Source organism: Meles meles, chromosome 3 (assembly GCF_922984935.1).
Source record: "Meles meles chromosome 3, mMelMel3.1 paternal haplotype, whole genome shotgun sequence".
In the NCBI taxonomy this organism is placed as follows: Eukaryota; Metazoa; Chordata; class Mammalia; order Carnivora; family Mustelidae; genus Meles; species Meles meles.
This window is the reverse complement of record NC_060068.1, coordinates 78742974-78759757: the sequence shown is the minus strand read 5'-3', so window position 1 is coordinate 78759757 and position 16784 is coordinate 78742974. Positions and strand designations below refer to the sequence as shown.

At 39.8% G+C, this 16784-nt stretch overlaps 1 protein-coding gene across 2 annotated transcripts in view; it reads right to left on the bottom strand.

Moving 5' to 3' along the window:
• Nucleotides 1–16784, bottom strand: part of DMGDH (dimethylglycine dehydrogenase) — a 64147-nt gene that overhangs the window by 29300 nt on the left and 18063 nt on the right. Inside the window, exons 6-11 of one of the 2 annotated variants that reach the window (XM_046000310.1) lie at nt 12725–12973; nt 10495–10693; nt 4519–4688; nt 3627–3780; nt 1746–1911; nt 1146–1276 (exon numbers count right to left, since the gene is read on the bottom strand). In XM_046000310.1, the coding sequence (XP_045856266.1) occupies nt 1146–1276; nt 1746–1911; nt 3627–3780; nt 4519–4688; nt 10495–10693; nt 12725–12973 (1069 nt within the window). The remainder of the gene's footprint in view (nt 1–1145; nt 1277–1745; nt 1912–3626; nt 3781–4518; nt 4689–10494; nt 10694–12724; nt 12974–16784) is intronic. The other variant, XM_046000313.1, reaches the window with a different exon arrangement.

Here is a 16784-nt window from a genome sequence, read left to right as displayed (position 1 = left end):
TGTCATTTCGTATAACAACCTAATTCTTTAAGTGGAGGAAACTGAGTCCCAGAGATGTTAAGTGATTCTCTTTAAATCACCCACTTATAAATTTGGGGATAATTTTTCACAGTACAGAAGGAGCCTTCAATTTAAGTAAGTTCTGCCACATAATTCTTTTAAATAGTGACAGCCCAATTGCATTTAAACTAATGATTCGATCTTCAAAAATTAATTTGAATCCAAATTTTCTCTAATACCTATACACAGAAGGCCCATTTGTGCTGCTAAAGGTTAATAATGTGCCTGCCAACAGACACATAATTGCTTTGACGATCAGAAGGAAACAATAAAAACTCTAAAGACTGTTTCAATTTCTAAGTCTTGATGAATTATTGGAACCCGGTTTTAGGGTTTGTTTATAATTTATTGAGAGTCCCTGGAGCTACATAAAATGATCATCTGGGTTTACACAAAGCTATGCTACTAAGATAAATCTTGGGTTGGAGGGTATACTTTGCATCATTTTACAACCAGAGTGAGAATCTCAGAGTAAGACATCTATTAAACAATAGCATTTGAAATATTTTTGGAATACTAAAGACTACAGATTTGATAGTAGACTAAATCATAGACCAAAGACTCACGTGAAGGATTGACGTGGCAAGTCAATGATTTAAATCTAGCTGTGGGCCAGAGAGCACAAAGCATGAAGAAGGAGGAAGATAATCCAGGGAAGGCGCTTACTGAAGTGGACTGAACACGGGCATCAGAATCAAAAGGACTGGTTTACACAAGTTACTCTAAGTCAAACTTCAGTTTTCTCATATGAAAATGGGAATAATATAGACCCTGCAGATATACCTATTAAAAGGATTAATTGAGATAACGTCTAAAGAGAGTTTTGACCCTTGATGATGTCTAATAATTGGGAGTTAATATTTTTAGAACCAGCAAACCCTACGAATGGATTACTCTTGGAGGGGAAGAGTGGGGACAGGGTCCCTCACTTCGAATAATTTCCTATAAAAGACATGAAGTTTAATTGAAACAAAAAGGTTTAAGAATTAAAGTTGTACTTTCAGCTACTGGCAAAAGAAAAGCTCACTGCAAGACTGAGTCAGTACATAACCCACATAAAATTTTCTTATTAGGTGCATACTTACCGAAGATCATGAAGTTCAGATCCAGAACCAGTTATCAGTAAGAACTCCCCAGGAGTCTGGTGAGAAACAGTCAACTCAGCATACACTCGACCTTTCGGTGTCAACATGTGACTTATATTCGTAAAACCCACCTACACAGAAGCATTTAAATTTACCTCAGGATGCAGATGAAATCTTACATATCCTTTTAACACAACATGGAAATAAAAATGCAAGTGTCAACAATGAAAAACATCTGAATCTTACCATTTATATCAATTGTGTGAACTATCTTTAAACCTAAACCCAAGATTAATTTTGAAGTTCTTAATTTCAATGATAATTATAACTATTTGTCATAAAAATTACACTGGAGTCAATTTTGCAGTTCCCTGCTGACACAATTTAGCAAAGTCATAAGGTCCTTGGATGATAATTCATTCAACAAAATTTAAATTAGAAAATTAGCTAGAATATTCATGGTCGGTTGAAGAGCTCCAGCATTCATACAGAAATCATTAGGTGTTCTAAAATAACATACTAACTGGAAAAAAAAAATGAGAGAACAGAGAATTAAGCAGGCCAGAATCCTGACCCTCGAACCCATATAAGGTTATTTACCTTTGGGATGACATTTGCAAAGAGATGGTCCAACAATCGAACAGAGTCTTGGCCTTTGATGTTAAACTTGCCAAATGGTGACAGGTCAATAACCCCTACTTTTTGCATAACCTGTTTATACTCAAACCCCACAGGCTCAAACCAGTTTGTGCGGCGAAAACTGGGCCTGAAACACAATGTTTGTCATAAAACAACTATCATTCATTTAAAAAAAATACAGAATATTTATTAAATGCTATTAATCTAGAAAATCCCCTTGAGGGAAAAAAGTACAACCTAACGTTCTGTTCTCTGAATCATACATATATGGTAGAAATTTATTTTTTTAAAGGTGCTCTTCTATTCCTTTGACCCATTTTGGAGTGAATGACGTAGTATTAATTAAGTAGAGATTATGATAGGACATGCGGGCTCTCAGATCTGGAAGGAGGCAACAGAAGTCTACCAGTCCTGCGGTTTTCAGTCTTGGTTGCATACTAGAATCACCTGGGGAGCATGTAAAAAATATCACCTTTTTTTGGATATAATTAAATCAGAGTATGAGTGGGTACGGCTATCTTCTCCAGTGCTTCTCAAACACTGACACAACTACAAATCACTTATACTTGTTAAAATGCAGATTCTAATGCAGCAGGTCTGGGGCAGGGTCTCACACTCTGCATTCTTAGAGGTGATGCTCATGCTGTTGGTCCACACCCAGAATAAGGACTTGGTTCAACATCTTCATTTTTTAGAGAAAAGGCATAAGGTGATTTCTAAGGTGTTTGCCTTAGTAAATGACAGAGCTTGGCCTGGAACAAAAGTCCACTGACTGATGCAGGGTCCTTTCTACTCGATGGAGGTGACTTCTAATGTGGTATTTAAACTGCAAAACAGACAACTGTCTGCTAAATGAGTTTTCAGTTGTTTAATTATTAAAATAATAGAAGAAACTGGTCAGATCCAAAAAGCAAGGGTAAAGAATAGATCTGGCATTTACCTGAGTCATTTAGGAAAAACTGAACCAGTATTTTGTCCCCAGACACTCTAGACTGATTGTCTACTGAGCCCAAACTCATTAATCAATAAGTGGGACTCTACTATCCTTTATAACATTTAGATCTGGTCTTAAAGTAGACATTAAAATCTGCTTAAACACACAAAATGGAAAGTCCAAAAAGGAGAGAGAGAGATCGAGAGAGAGAAGTAACAATTTCTAGATTTGCTATTTGTTTTCTCTTGGTTTATGGATTCTTATGAGAAAAAATATGTAATCACTATTAATCCCAAATGACAACAATGGCAGGTAATCCAAGTGCAACTATGGCAACAACTTTAGAGGAATTCAGAGAATTGTTTTAGTGATGTGCTCTATGCTTTAGCTTAAAGTAAATGATCTTTCCCCCTAATTTATCAATGGTACACATAATTTGCATGACTCACTGCACACACACTAGAAAGCTGTTGCTATGAGCTCTTCCTTGATCAACAGAAAATCCATGTTGGCATACTATTTCCATTCAATGGGATTTGACCAGGCCTCCTAAACCAGGACACATCTTTAGGAGCCAACTGAAGTCAGGCGGGGATGTGGAGGGGGTGGGGAAGTTTCCTCTGAGCTCCTGGAAATGCCAAGCAGACACTTCACCTCAGCTGGCTGCAGGACTCTGGAGGCCACAGGGGTCCTAGATGCAAGTCAGTGTCACATGGCATAGACTAATGCCTCCACTGCCAGAAAATAACTTTTTTGGGAAGATGCTCAATGCTCTTGGGAAAGGGGTGAAGTGACTTGGAGTGGGGGCGTGGGGCGGGGAACAGAGCATTTCTCTTATGTCCCTCCATTCCATCTCCAAAATTTCATTCTACATTCGGAGCCTCAGGTAGGTTACATCATTCACTTACCTGTACTGAGTGTCCTGACCTGGTTTGTAGAACCAGTGCGGCTGCTCCCAGCCTGCATGGAAACCCATGGAACACTTAGACTCTAGGGTTTTATAAAGCCCGCTGACTCGCTGAGTCGGTCTCCCGGCAAATCGTTCTTCTTTAGGATAACCAACTGAAAAAGGAAAGCTAGTACCTAAATAGCATATAACTAAAACTATAAACAACTTTGAAGGCGTTCAAAAAATAGAAGACACAGTTCTTAACACCCAGAAGCATATATATAGATATATATATATATATCTTATTTAAAAGATAATAATTATACTTCTTGTGGTGACCATTTCATAATGTATACAAATGTCAAAATGCTATGTTGTATGCCTGAAACTAACATAATATTGTATGTCAACTATACTACAATTTTAAGAAATTATGTAAAAGGGTACCTGGGTGGCTCAGTCAGCTAAGCGACTGACTCTTGGTTTCAGCTGAGGTCGTAATCTCAGGGTCCTGAGATGGAGCCCCAAGTCGGGCTCTGGGCTCAGCACAGAGTCTGCTTGGGACTCTCTCTCTCCCTCTCCCTCTCCCCCCTCCCCTGACTCACTTGCTCCCTCTCTCAAATAAATAAATAAATCTTTTTTTAAATTTTCTGTTAAAAAAGCCAAACTATCATTTATATAACTATCCAAGGATAGTGTAAAAGGAGACTTAGACCTTAAAATCACTGATACACTCTGATGTTAAATATACACATTCACATAGATTCCTTGTTGTGTCTTAAAGGCATAGTGCTTATCAGAATCCCTACGTACTCCTACCCCAGTGCACAGAATAGCAAGCAGCTCAAATCAGAGGCACTGCAAGTCGATTCAGAATACACTTTGTAGATAACTGTAAATTTGCACTTTACCAATATTGTTGAATCCATATGACTCTCTTGCTTTGGCCTCAGTGTACTGAGTTGTCGTCCATTTGCCATAGCGATTGGGATCCAGTTCTATCAGATCAAATGGTGGTTCTCCATGCAGGATCCAGTCACTGAGATACTTCCCCACCCCGCCAGCATGGATTATGCCATATCTTTCAAAATACAGAGATAAATACACTGTTACTAACATATGTCATCTTCAAATAATGAAACATGTCTAACTATTTTACAGGTCCCCCAAGTTGGAGTGTTTTGTGCTATTCAGAACACTCGACAACATAATGTAATCTTTTTTCTCAAAAAAAAAAAATGTTTAGGCATCTAAATTAAAGGGACCTGACTCGATAGCTAGTTTGTTTCCATAGTTTCAAGAGACGCATACCTGCAAAATACCCTACAGCTCTTAGCTAGGGAAGAGGCTCACTTTAGGAAAATGGGGGAAAGGAAACAAAGAGGTAGACTTAGTTATGATCTCCTCAGCCCCCAGCCCCACGTCCCCGGGAGCTAGGAGTATCTTGGAGTGACAGGAAGCTTGCAGGAGAAACTGTACACTGCAGAGGGGCACAAGCACCTCTTCTCAGACTCAGTTTAGTTCAAGTCTCCTTAGGCGAGGATCTCTGTGCAGGTACCTGAACCTTGATCTCAGAAACATTCAGAGGAAGAGGCACTCACCCAGGGAATTGTGGAGAGGGGAGGGAAAGGACCACCGTCCCCTGTGTTTCGCAACAAATGGGTTACTTGGTGACAGAGGTTGGCTTGTTTGCTATTTCTATATGACAATGCTTTAAAACCAAGAACATGACTGTGGCAGATAATTTGATCTCAGATGAAGGAATCACAGTTTCACACTGGCTGCGTGCAGTTCTACCCACTCATGCTAGTCATGGAGGACTTTCCTGTAGGTCTGTCTGTGGTTTAGGTCAAGAGAAGCATCTGAGTAATTGGATGAGCAGAAAGTCATTGTGGGGGGGGGGGGTGGACCAAGAAAAGGAGCGACAGGGGCAGACCTCAAAATACCAGAAATTCCAGTATCCCAAATGTATCCTTACAGCTAGAATCACTCTGAGAGCTTGGGAGCACCTTAGCAAAAGACTAAATGTTAACTAACTTTTCCAACAAGATACCAATTTGGCTATTTTATAAAAATGAATGAGTGGAGCACCTGGGTGGCTCAGTTGTTTAAGCATCTGCCTTTGTCTCAGGTCATGATCCCGGGGTCCTGGGATCAAGTCCCGCATCGGGCTCTCTGCTCAATGGGCAGCCTGCTTCTCCCTCTTCACAGCTTGTGTTCTCTTATGCTCTCTCTCTCAAATTAAAAAAATCTTTAAAAAACAAAAAAGAATGACTAAAGTTGGTATGAGGATATTCCTCAGAGAGAATAAAGAGGCAACAATTTATACTTCTCTGAGTCATTTTAAAAAGTGACATGGGTCATCACAATCACCCATAAAAAATTTCACTAAGTCTCAAGAAGGTAATAAAAATGTTTAAATATGCTTAAAATTCATTCATCCAGGTCCATGGATGATATACAAAAGCCGTCATTTTTGAGAGCTAGAGATACCGTTTATAAGGCCTGAAATTGTGTAAAGTTTTATTGACATTCATTGAGTGACTGCTCTTTGCCAGGCATTGCTTCCATCTAACGTATACCAGCTGATTTATTCTTTAACACTTTTATTTCACCAACAGGAAGACCAGACCCCACACAGAGGTTCAGTAAGATCACCCTTTCATAAAGAGCAGATTCAGGATCCAGACCCACTCACCTGACCCCAGTGTACACTCCTTATTACTGGAATTCACTCCTTCGACAATTTTCAGCCAAGACACATGTGACAGACAGTATTCACATTCCTTTTTTTTTTTTTTTTTTTTTTTTTTATTCGACAGAGAGAAATCACAACTAGGCAGAGAGACAGGCAGAGAGAGAGGAAGAAGCAGGTTCCCCGCGGAGCAGAGAGCCCGATGTGGGCCTCGATCCCAGGACCCTGGGATCATGACCTGAGCCGAAGGCAGAGGCTTTAACCCACTGAGCCACCCAGGTGCCCCGACAGTATTCACATTCTTGACAGACACTTTGGGCCAAGCCAGGGCTGTGCCATAGTTTCCTTTGGTCTCACTGCTACACCATTATGTTTCTCTCTTTTAAGAATGTATATGAGCTAACAAGTAGGGCAGAGCGCTGTTCGCTGGGGAGAATCCCAAATCAAGTCTAATTTGTTTTCAGAAAGTAAATCCTTGACAAACTTCAGCTCTCCAACCATTAACAAGTTATATGTAAAATGCCACACAACTGAGTGTTCCAAAACAACTATTGGGAGCCCCTGGCTTAGTAGCTAAACATAAGAATGGAGTAAGAGAGACCTGGGTATGGTTTTTCTTCTGCCGGTATTAGCTGTGTGACCTCGAGCAAATTCCATAACCACCCTGAGCTTTAGTCTTCTTTTGCACACGCTTTTTTAATGGTGTTGGTGGAGAATTCACGGACATCATCATCTTCCCTATCCACCTCCCAATGTCTACAATCTAGGAAAATTACCCAGAACAATCAGAGCAGGAATGCAACATCAGCCCCATGCAATTAGATACAACTTCCAGATAATCAGTAACTGATGTCCTAAAGAAAGAAACTTCCTAATTTCCTTGGCAAGTAGTAATAAATGCTCCATTAAATAATATAGGCCAGGGATACTGTCTGCTTGTTCAAAGCACGGCTTATGGCCAATGATCCACAAATAGTTGTTGACTAAATCAATAATTCTATGAGTCAATTGCAGAATGAAAAAGAATAAAGACTTAGGAATAAATTTAGCAAAAGAAGTATAAAATTTATACTCTGAAAACTATAAACCATTGCTGAAAGAAATTTTAAAAGACCTAAATAAATGAAAAGGCACCTCATGTCCATGAATTGGACTTAATACTGTTATGGCAAAACTCCCCAAGTTGCTCTACAGATTCAATGCAATACCTGAGAAAATCCTAGGTGGCTTCTTTGCAAAAATTGACACACTGATCCTAAAAATTATATAAAAATTTAAGGGACCCAGAACAGCCAAAACAATCTTGAAATACAACAATGATTCACATTTTCCAATTTCAGAACTTACTATAAAGCTACAGTAACTAAAACAGCGTGGTACTGGCATGACCTATAGATGGAATAGAATTGGGAGTCCAGAAATGAACCCATACATATATGTGAATTGACTTTTGACAAGGATGTCATGGTATAATAGAAAATAAATATTTTGATTTTTGTCCCTATTTCCTGGCACAGAACTCCTAATAACCTCTGGAATTCATAGTCTTTTGTATGCTAAGGAGATGGCTCAAGATGGGGTGAGAGGTACGTGAGGGACTAAATAGCTTTAGGATAGGGGCTGGTCATAAGAAGTTCAATCGTCAAAGAAAAAAAAGTCAATCATCAATGGTCAATGATTTAATCAATTATTCCCATGCAATGAAACCTCCATAAAACCCTGAAATGACAGAGTTCAAAGAGTTTTCAGATCAGTGAACCTATTGATGTGCTACAAAGGTGGTGTGCCAGAAGGAGCATGAAAACTCTGCGCCACATCCCCCCACCCGGACCTCACCCCATGTATCTCTTCTACTTGGTTGTTACTGAGTTGTATCCTTTATAACAAATGGGTGAAAGAAAGTATTTTCCTGATTTCTGTGAGTCATTCCAGTGAGTTATCAAACCTGAAAAGGGGCTTGTAGGAAATCCCACGTTATGGTCAGTCATTTAGAAGAACAGACGATCCACGGAACTTGAGATTGGTGTCTAAAGTGGAGACAGTTTTGTGGGACTGAGTCCTTAACCAGTGGGATCTGCACTAACTCTGGAAGTTAGCATCAGAATTGAATTGAATTGCTGGATACTCAGTTGGTGTAGGAGACTTAGAAAATTGGATGTTGGCGTCAGAGTGGTGTTAGAAAAAAAGATATCACAGAAGCCAATGCAATTCAATGAGGAAAGAACAGTCTTTTCTACATGGTGCTGGGATAACTGGCTATGCACAAAAGAACAAGGTTGGACCCCTACCTCACACCACTTACAAAAATTAACTCAAAATTGTTCAAAGATTTAAGAGTAGGAGTTAAAACTATAAAACTCTCAGAAGAAAACATAGGTATGAATCTTTATAAACTTGGATTAGAAAATGGTTTCTTATAAATGACACCAGAACTGCATGCTAAAAAAGAAAAAAATACACATTCTAGACTTCAACAAAATTTAAAACTTTCGTGCTTCAGTGGACACCATCAAGAAAGTGAAAAGACAACTCAAAGAATGAGAAAAAACTTGCAAATCTGATAAAGGTCTTATATCTAGAATATGTAAAGAACTCCCACAACTTAACAATAAAAAGACAAATAATTTTTAAAAAGATTTATTTATTCATTTGAGAGAGCATGTGCATGAGGGTAGGTAGAGTGAGAGGGAGAGAGAGCCCCACGAAGGCTCAATCTCATGACCCTGAGATCACGACCCTCAAAACCAAGAGCCAGATGCTTAACAGACTGCACGATCCAGGCACTCTGACAAATAATGTTTTTTTTAATGGGCAAAGGATATGAATAGGCATTCCGCCAAAGAAGATATGAAAGTAACATACTTTGAGAAACACTCCTACATGCACATGCCTGCATATGGATGCTATTGGTGATCAACTAAACCCTCAGTTAGTTTATGCCCCCTAGCCCTATACCTTCGACTGGTTTTTGCCCCCTAGATGTTACAGATGTAAACTTAACACTTCAAACCCAAACTCTGAAAAATGAAACTCATTATTTTTCTGGTTTCTCTTTCCCCACAGTTCCAGCATCCAACCAGGGGTCAAGGTCAAGTTAGATAGTTTGTCATCATTTGCTATTTTTTTTCTCTTCCTCAAGACCTAATGCAATCAATCATCAAGTCCGAGTAAGTTTGTCTCCCATTTCTCTCAATTCAGACCACAGCTTCTGTACTGTATTGGCAGGACCGCATGCTGACCAGGCCTGTGCCTCTGGACGGGCCTCATTGCCTTGCCTTCAGCTGTAGCCCACTGCCTACCACGAGACCTGGCACAGAGCTAGCAATCATTAATATTAGCTGAATAAATGGCCAAATAAAATGGGGTAGAAAAATAGAATACTAGAAGCTCTGATATGATGGTAAAGTGGGCTTGACATTAATATTCACCAAATTAATGGGACAAATATTAAAGATGAAACATCAAATGAGTAATGGAATCATAAGTAGTAAGCAACCTGAGGTATCATAAAGAAGTAAATTATGTTGAACACACATGAATTACAGTGAAAAATGCATCAGATACATTATTCATTTGATACCAAGAATTATGTTTGTCACATTGTGTTATGAAAACATCCTTGTAAGATTGGGGTAAATTGACCAATCTGAACATATACAGCATGAAAAGAGACATGAATAATGGAAATGGCAGGAAATATGCAAAGCGAAGTTTCCAGGAAATAATTGCCCTTCTGTATGATAAGCTTTAAAACCTATACCAGTGATTAAACCATTAATAATCCATAGTAATTATTTTAAAATTCAAATATTTTATTCCTCAGGGCACCTGGGTTTCTCAGTCAGTTAAGTGTCTGCCTTTGGCTCAGGTCATGAGCTCAGGGTCCTGGGATCAAGCCCTGAATCGGGCTCTCTGCTCAGAGGGGAGTCTGCTTCTTTTTCTCTCTCTCCCCTTCCCCCCATTTATGCTCTCTCTCTCTCTCAAATAAATAAATAAATAAAATCTTTAAAAAAATTTTGTTCCTCATACCTCAATGGTCATGAAAGGAAGAAAACTCTCTGCCTCACCACTACTTTCCATTTTGGCCTGAGATTAGGAGACAAGACTTACCTAAAATACTTGACTCCATTGAAAAAAGAAAAAAAAAAAACTTGACTCTGTAATAAATGTTGAATCAAATGGAGATACTCACCCAAAGCCTATAGCCACCCAGTAGTTTCTGAGTCCCTGATGGGGCCCCACCATAGGCAGAATGTCAGGAGAATAGGTGATAGGGCCATTGACGATATTGATGATGTCGGCCTTTTTCAAGACTGGAACCATTTCCATGGCAGCTTCAACGTGTTCCATGATTCGGTCAAGATCAGACTCAAAGAGCTCCTTTCCAAACCCTGCAAGAGACATACCATTGTGGTCAGGATGCCACAGCTGCCCTGATACGTACTCTAAAGTGACCTAAATCTGAATTAGCTTACATGTAAAGATGGTCTTTAGGAAGGTACTTCCTTTTTTTTTTTTAAAGTCTAAACTTAATATTCACTATCAGCAGATAGGTACCCATCACATAACTGAGCACAATAATGTTATTTTTGTTGAAACAATAAAAATCATGAAAGTCAACTTTTTCATTAATAATAAATTTAAATCTAGGTATATTGGGGCGCCTGGGTGGCTCAGCGGTTTAAGCCACTGCCTTCGGCTCAGGTCATGATCTCAGGGTCCTGGGATCGAGTCCCGCATTGGGCTCTCTGCTCGGCAGGGAGCCTGCTTCACTCTCGCTCTCTCTGCCTGCGTCTCTGCCCACTTGTGATCTCTCTCTGTCAAATAAATAAATAAAATCTTAAAAAAAAAAATCTAGGTATATTAAGAGTTTTTGACATTTAATCCAACCATAATTTAAAAAAAAAAAAAACAATTACTTGTTTCTCAAGACAGAGCTTTTATTCTTCCGTTAGCCTACATCTATTCTATCCTCCCAGGTAAGGGCAAATGCAAGCTTACAAAGTCATGTCAGGACATGGGGGATAAACAGAAAACTACTCCAGGATCGAGGATAAGGGATTCCAGATGCCTTTCAGCTCTCAGCAGAGAAGGAAGGGCATGGTGGCCGCCTTCCTCAAGCCTGTTTCCCCAAGTATCTGAGGGCTAGAATTCTGAGAAAAGAGACAGGGTCTTGGAACAATCTTTTTCTCAGTCCTCAAAGGTACTGTGAATGAAGGCAGGGCCGCAGATGAGCTGGGGACTGGTGACTTTCCCACATAGCAGCCAGCCAGCTTGTTCCTCCTGTGATCTGCGCACTGGGTCAGTTGCATGGAGGGCTGCAGACCAGTAGGCTGGGACCGGGACATGCATGCACCCAGGGCCAGCTGACACCCTGGCTCTCCCTCCAGGTGGAATTATTTAAGTATTTGTTCAACATTTATCTGTAAGTGAGGCTGCCAGCGTGAGGGAAGAGCAGAAAGGAAGGCTCTTGGGGGGCGACCAGCCCTCCCTCTGAGATCAGGAGCTATCCCACACAGGCCCAAACATGCAGAGGCCACACAACAAGACAAAAGCCCTCAGATAGCTGGAGGTGGCCAAACTTCTGTGGAAGGCAGCTAAGTGACCATCTGATGTAACATGGGCAAAAGTCTACCGAGAAGTAGAAGAGAGGTTCATCCCCTATCCCAAGTGCAATTATCAAAAGTATAATTCTAGAAGTACAATTTCCTCCATTTCCTTGTATCCCTTATTTCAGAGTCCCAATGACATTTTAGCACTTTCTATAGATTGTTTTAATTGTTTATCTCCTTATGTAACCTCCATCTTTAATCTAGCTCTGTAGACATTTTTCATGAAAACTCAAAACAGGTCCATCTCCTTTATAGAACTTGAAAGAGAAACTACAGTTCCTTCCGCTGTGGCATAGGGCTCTTCTAAGCTATTTATGTAGTAGGGGAAGGCTTCAGTTTGCAGGCCAGCCTATCCTGCTCTGTGATGCACTCTGAAGCTTTCGTTCTTAGCAGACTGGAAATCCTGTCTCTGATACCCATTATGTTTCCATGTTTCCAGCCATCAAAACACAATAGCAGCCATATCCAAATTTGGAAACTCGACCAAATAGGTAGGGGATTGAGGAAAAAGAGGGAGGCAGGAGGTCGGCGTAGGCAGGCAAAAATGACCTGAAGACTTCCAAACCATGGGAAGATACGTTTCTTCAGCCTCTCCATCACCAACGGCCTCTTTTTTCTTTCCTTACTTCCTTCTGTGATAGTTCCAAGGGACATGAGAACAGAGCTTATCACAAACCACGCACCTCCAAAGTCCCAGGTATCTGGTAGTCTCATATCATGATGTCATCTGATTCTCCAGCCAGCCCCCAGCCACAGAGAAGACAAAACACATATGACTGGCCTGCACATGCTTGCGTTTATGGAACCCACCTGGAGGGACTCCATTGGTGACCCACGCATCCTGCACTTTCATCTTCTCCTGACTCTCGTATGGACCAAACAAAAGCCCATCCCTTTCCTGTCGCAGATAATAGGAGCCTTCCAGGTCACGGAGCACGGGGAGTTCTCGTTTCAAAGCTTTCACTTCAGGTATGGTCGATGTAACAACATATTGATGCTGGACCGGAATGAGAGGATGTTCAAGTCCCACCATCTTGCCTACTTCACGAGCCCAAAATCCTTAAAGAAGAAATATCATTTTAAAATGGTACCCCATATGTAAGCATACCACATCTGACATTAATATGGCAATTTATTTTTAAATAAAATATTTAGAAGACTTTAGTATGCATGACAAAGTCAACAGAATGTCATAACGATTTCAAATCTTTTGTCATTGCAAAACTAAGCAGGGGAAGAGAAGACAGTATTCTACCCTGCCCCAGTGTTTTAAAGGTGTCTATAATCTAAGGGAACTCCAAAACAAAAGGAGGCAGGCAGGAAAACAACAACAAAAACAAGTTTATTTGAAGGGAAAAATAAACAACCCAGTTATATAAAATGTACAAATGTTGATAAGAAAGACAGTAATGGACTGACCCTGTTCCTGAAAGAGCACTGATTAAGTGATAAGGGGCTCGGTGTGATCAACATAATAATTATGCAAAAGAAAGCCCTGAAAGTCAGTCCCCTCCATTCTCCAGGCCTTCCTCTCCCTAAGCTACTGACACCTAAGTTTCTACAAATACAGAATTGTGCTGTTAACTTAAAATTTGAAAACGTATATACTTTGGGAGAGAGCGCACAGTAAGCTTTATCTATTATTGTAAAAGTTTAGTTAGAATACATTTGTAAGATCCTTTCCTGCAAAGGGCATGAAGGAACCAGGAGTCCAGAGTAGGGAGGGATGAGGAGCCACAGAAAAACAGAAAGGGCTCCTATGTGGGCAGGACTTCCCCTATGAGAGTGTACCTCATTTTCCAGTGTGTGCTGGGACTGTCTTGCCCATGGGAATGAATGGTATTTTTACTTTGTAAAAGAAGGAATGAAATTGTGGCTCAAAGTACCCTTGATTGATATGGAACTAAAGTCCAGAGAAGGAGAGAGACATGCCCAAGGTCCCACTGGGAGACTCTGGAATTGTCACACTTTACTGGTTTTCTTGCAATGGAAAGACTTTATTTTAAAAATCTAAGACTAAAAAAAAAAAAAAAAAAATCTAAGCTTTATTTACGTAAAGGTATTTCAGAATCTAGAATGATTATAGGGCAGGGAAGTGGTGTCACCTGACCCATCAGTGGATTATTTGGGAAGAAGAGGTTCTAATTGCTTGTTCACTTCAAAATAATTTTGAGTAATCGTTCAAATGATTAGAGAATCTTATTCAGGTTATTTCTTTAGAGGATGTGCTCTTAATTTTTAACCATTTCTGCTTCTGTTTTTTTAGGAATCTAGTAATGAGTTCTGGAGCCTCTGTTATTATTCAGAGCTAGGTACAGAATTATCAATTATGAATCAGTCTGGGAACCCTGACTATGTACTCTATCTGTCCAAACTTATTTCTATTTAACTATCTAAACATCATCCTTGTGTTCTGTTGTTTTGTTCTGGCCTAATGGCTAAACTGGCCGTACTTGTTTAATAGTCCCAGAAATGGATGTCTATTTGCAAACCAAAAATCATATCTGTGGGCATTAGAGTCTCTTATTGGCCTTTTAATAATTTACAGATTTAATTTATTTTTATCAGAGGGAAGATATGAATTTCCAATGTCAGGACTTTGCAGGAAAATACAGGAAAGCCCTATATCCTAGTTATATGCAACTCTAGCAGATTTAAAATCTGAAAAAACAAAATATTTAGCCTGGCAAGTCAAACCACTACAGTATCCTCAATACACTAGTTCCAATTAAAAACATAAATTGAAGAAAATAAATTCTGTCCTAGTCAAACAGATTTATGAATTTCTAAGTCTAATTGCTTGCTTATTAATGCACTTGATCATTAAAATACAGTGAATACAAACGCATAGGTACTCTAGAGCTCTACGATTTTGAACTCCGTCACAAGCTCTACGCTGTTTTACCCTATAGTGGGCTGTTTGTTGGCATTTTCTTCCTCTCTTTGCCATGAAAATTAACCTAAATCTGGCAGAATTACACTTCAACTCTTGCTACATCACCCACCCACCAAGTTCAAGGGTAAGAGAGACAAATACGGAAGAATCACTAAAATCTACCATTTCAACCCGAGAAACAACTGAAGGGTCAATAACAACGTTATTGGAAATGTCTCCCATTTTTTAAAAAAATGCAATGATTAATAGAAATGGACTTAAAATGAAGAGCGAAGGTTCGCGGATACGTTTACTTGTGTAAGATCATTTATACAGTGATGATAATGGTTTATACAGTGACATTCTTTGATGCAGAGTATCAGGCAAAATTAAACAATTCGTTTTTGGCTGAACCCTGGGCTTCATGTTGGCATGATCCAATCATATTTCTGATTTACCATGTTAGGAAAATTCTCAAGTAAAGCTTACCAGTTATCTCAGACTTAATGAGTCAATTAGAAATGAAGTCAGGAGAAACATTCTTCACCACACAGAGAAGAGGCTTACATCGTAACAAATTGTTTCTGTTCATGCCCCTGAGCTACACATTAGGTGGGTAGAATGAAACAAATTTTAAAAGTTTCAGGTAGTAAAGACAGGGTAGTCTACTTCATCCATAGATGCTAGGAGTGTCTGAAACTGGTTTTCAGCTCTGCTTGCTCAAGAATAATGTTACTACATTCTCTCTCCTGTAGGAACATCTATGTAGTAGTGTTTCTCTAAAGTTTTTGTTGTTGTTGTTTGTTTGTTTGTTTTTTAGACCATCTGAAGCAGACCCCACAGCACCGGGAGCATTTATTTAAAATACAGCTTGGAATCCCCACTCAGACCACTTCAGTTAGATTTCTTCTCAAGTCTGGTAAACGGCCTCTGGCGATTCTTACACCCGTTATCTTGAGAACCAAATGTACGGCATAATGGGTGCTGTATGACAGCAGAGCAAGTGAAAGGAGGTGGGTAATCTTTTTTTTTTTTTTTTTTTCAGCGTAACAGTATTCATTGTTTTTGCACCACACCCAGTGTTCCATGCAGTATGTGCCCTCTCTATTACCCTCCACCTGGTTCCCCCAACCTCCCACCCCCGCTCCTTCAAAACCCTCAGGTTGTTTTTCAGAGTCCATAGTCTCTTATGGTTCGCCTCCCCTTCCAATTTCCCTCAACTCCCTTCTCCTCTCCATCTCCCAATGGGAGGTGGGTAATCTTAAAGCCTGTACCTAGAGGGCATAGTAAACTGATGCCCGTCTCCCCGGGATGGGGGGAGGGTTGGGAGGGAGGTGGCATGGATAAGGCTTTCGAAGAAATACCTAGAATCATAATTATTACACTTAATTTTTTTATTGCTTACTATGTGGTATTGATTCTGTTCTGTGTCCTCTACTTTATTAGTTTATTTACTGATCATAACAACTTTTTGACATGGGCACTATTACCTCCATTTTACAAAGGAGTCATCTGCCCAGTCACAGTGTTGGGAATACATGTGTTTTTGGGCCAGAGAACCCCACTGCCCTAGACTGTCCTGGAGACACATCAGCAAACAGGTCCATTTCTTACTTTTAGACTTCCCTTTTCATGAATATCCTGAAGATTCAGCTGCCTTCTGTTATGACTTCATATAAAGAAACTCCTAGCAGATTATGGTTCAATTGAGTAGATAATAGTGGTATTTATATCTTTTCATTGGGGTCACATTTCCAAGTCTATATCCTGGTTACTCTAATTAGATTTCAGAGCTGGCCTGAAGGCCTTGCCTGAATTTGTGAAACATCCCCGTCTCACTGAGTAACTCTGGGATACATTCCATCAGCCACACATTCTCAAATCACATTAGCACAATGCCTTCCATGGATGGTTGTTTTATTCATAAAATTGAATCTCTATTAGCTTCAATTCTAGAAGCAGGCATGCCCAAACTTCTGCCCTCAGTTACTGAGA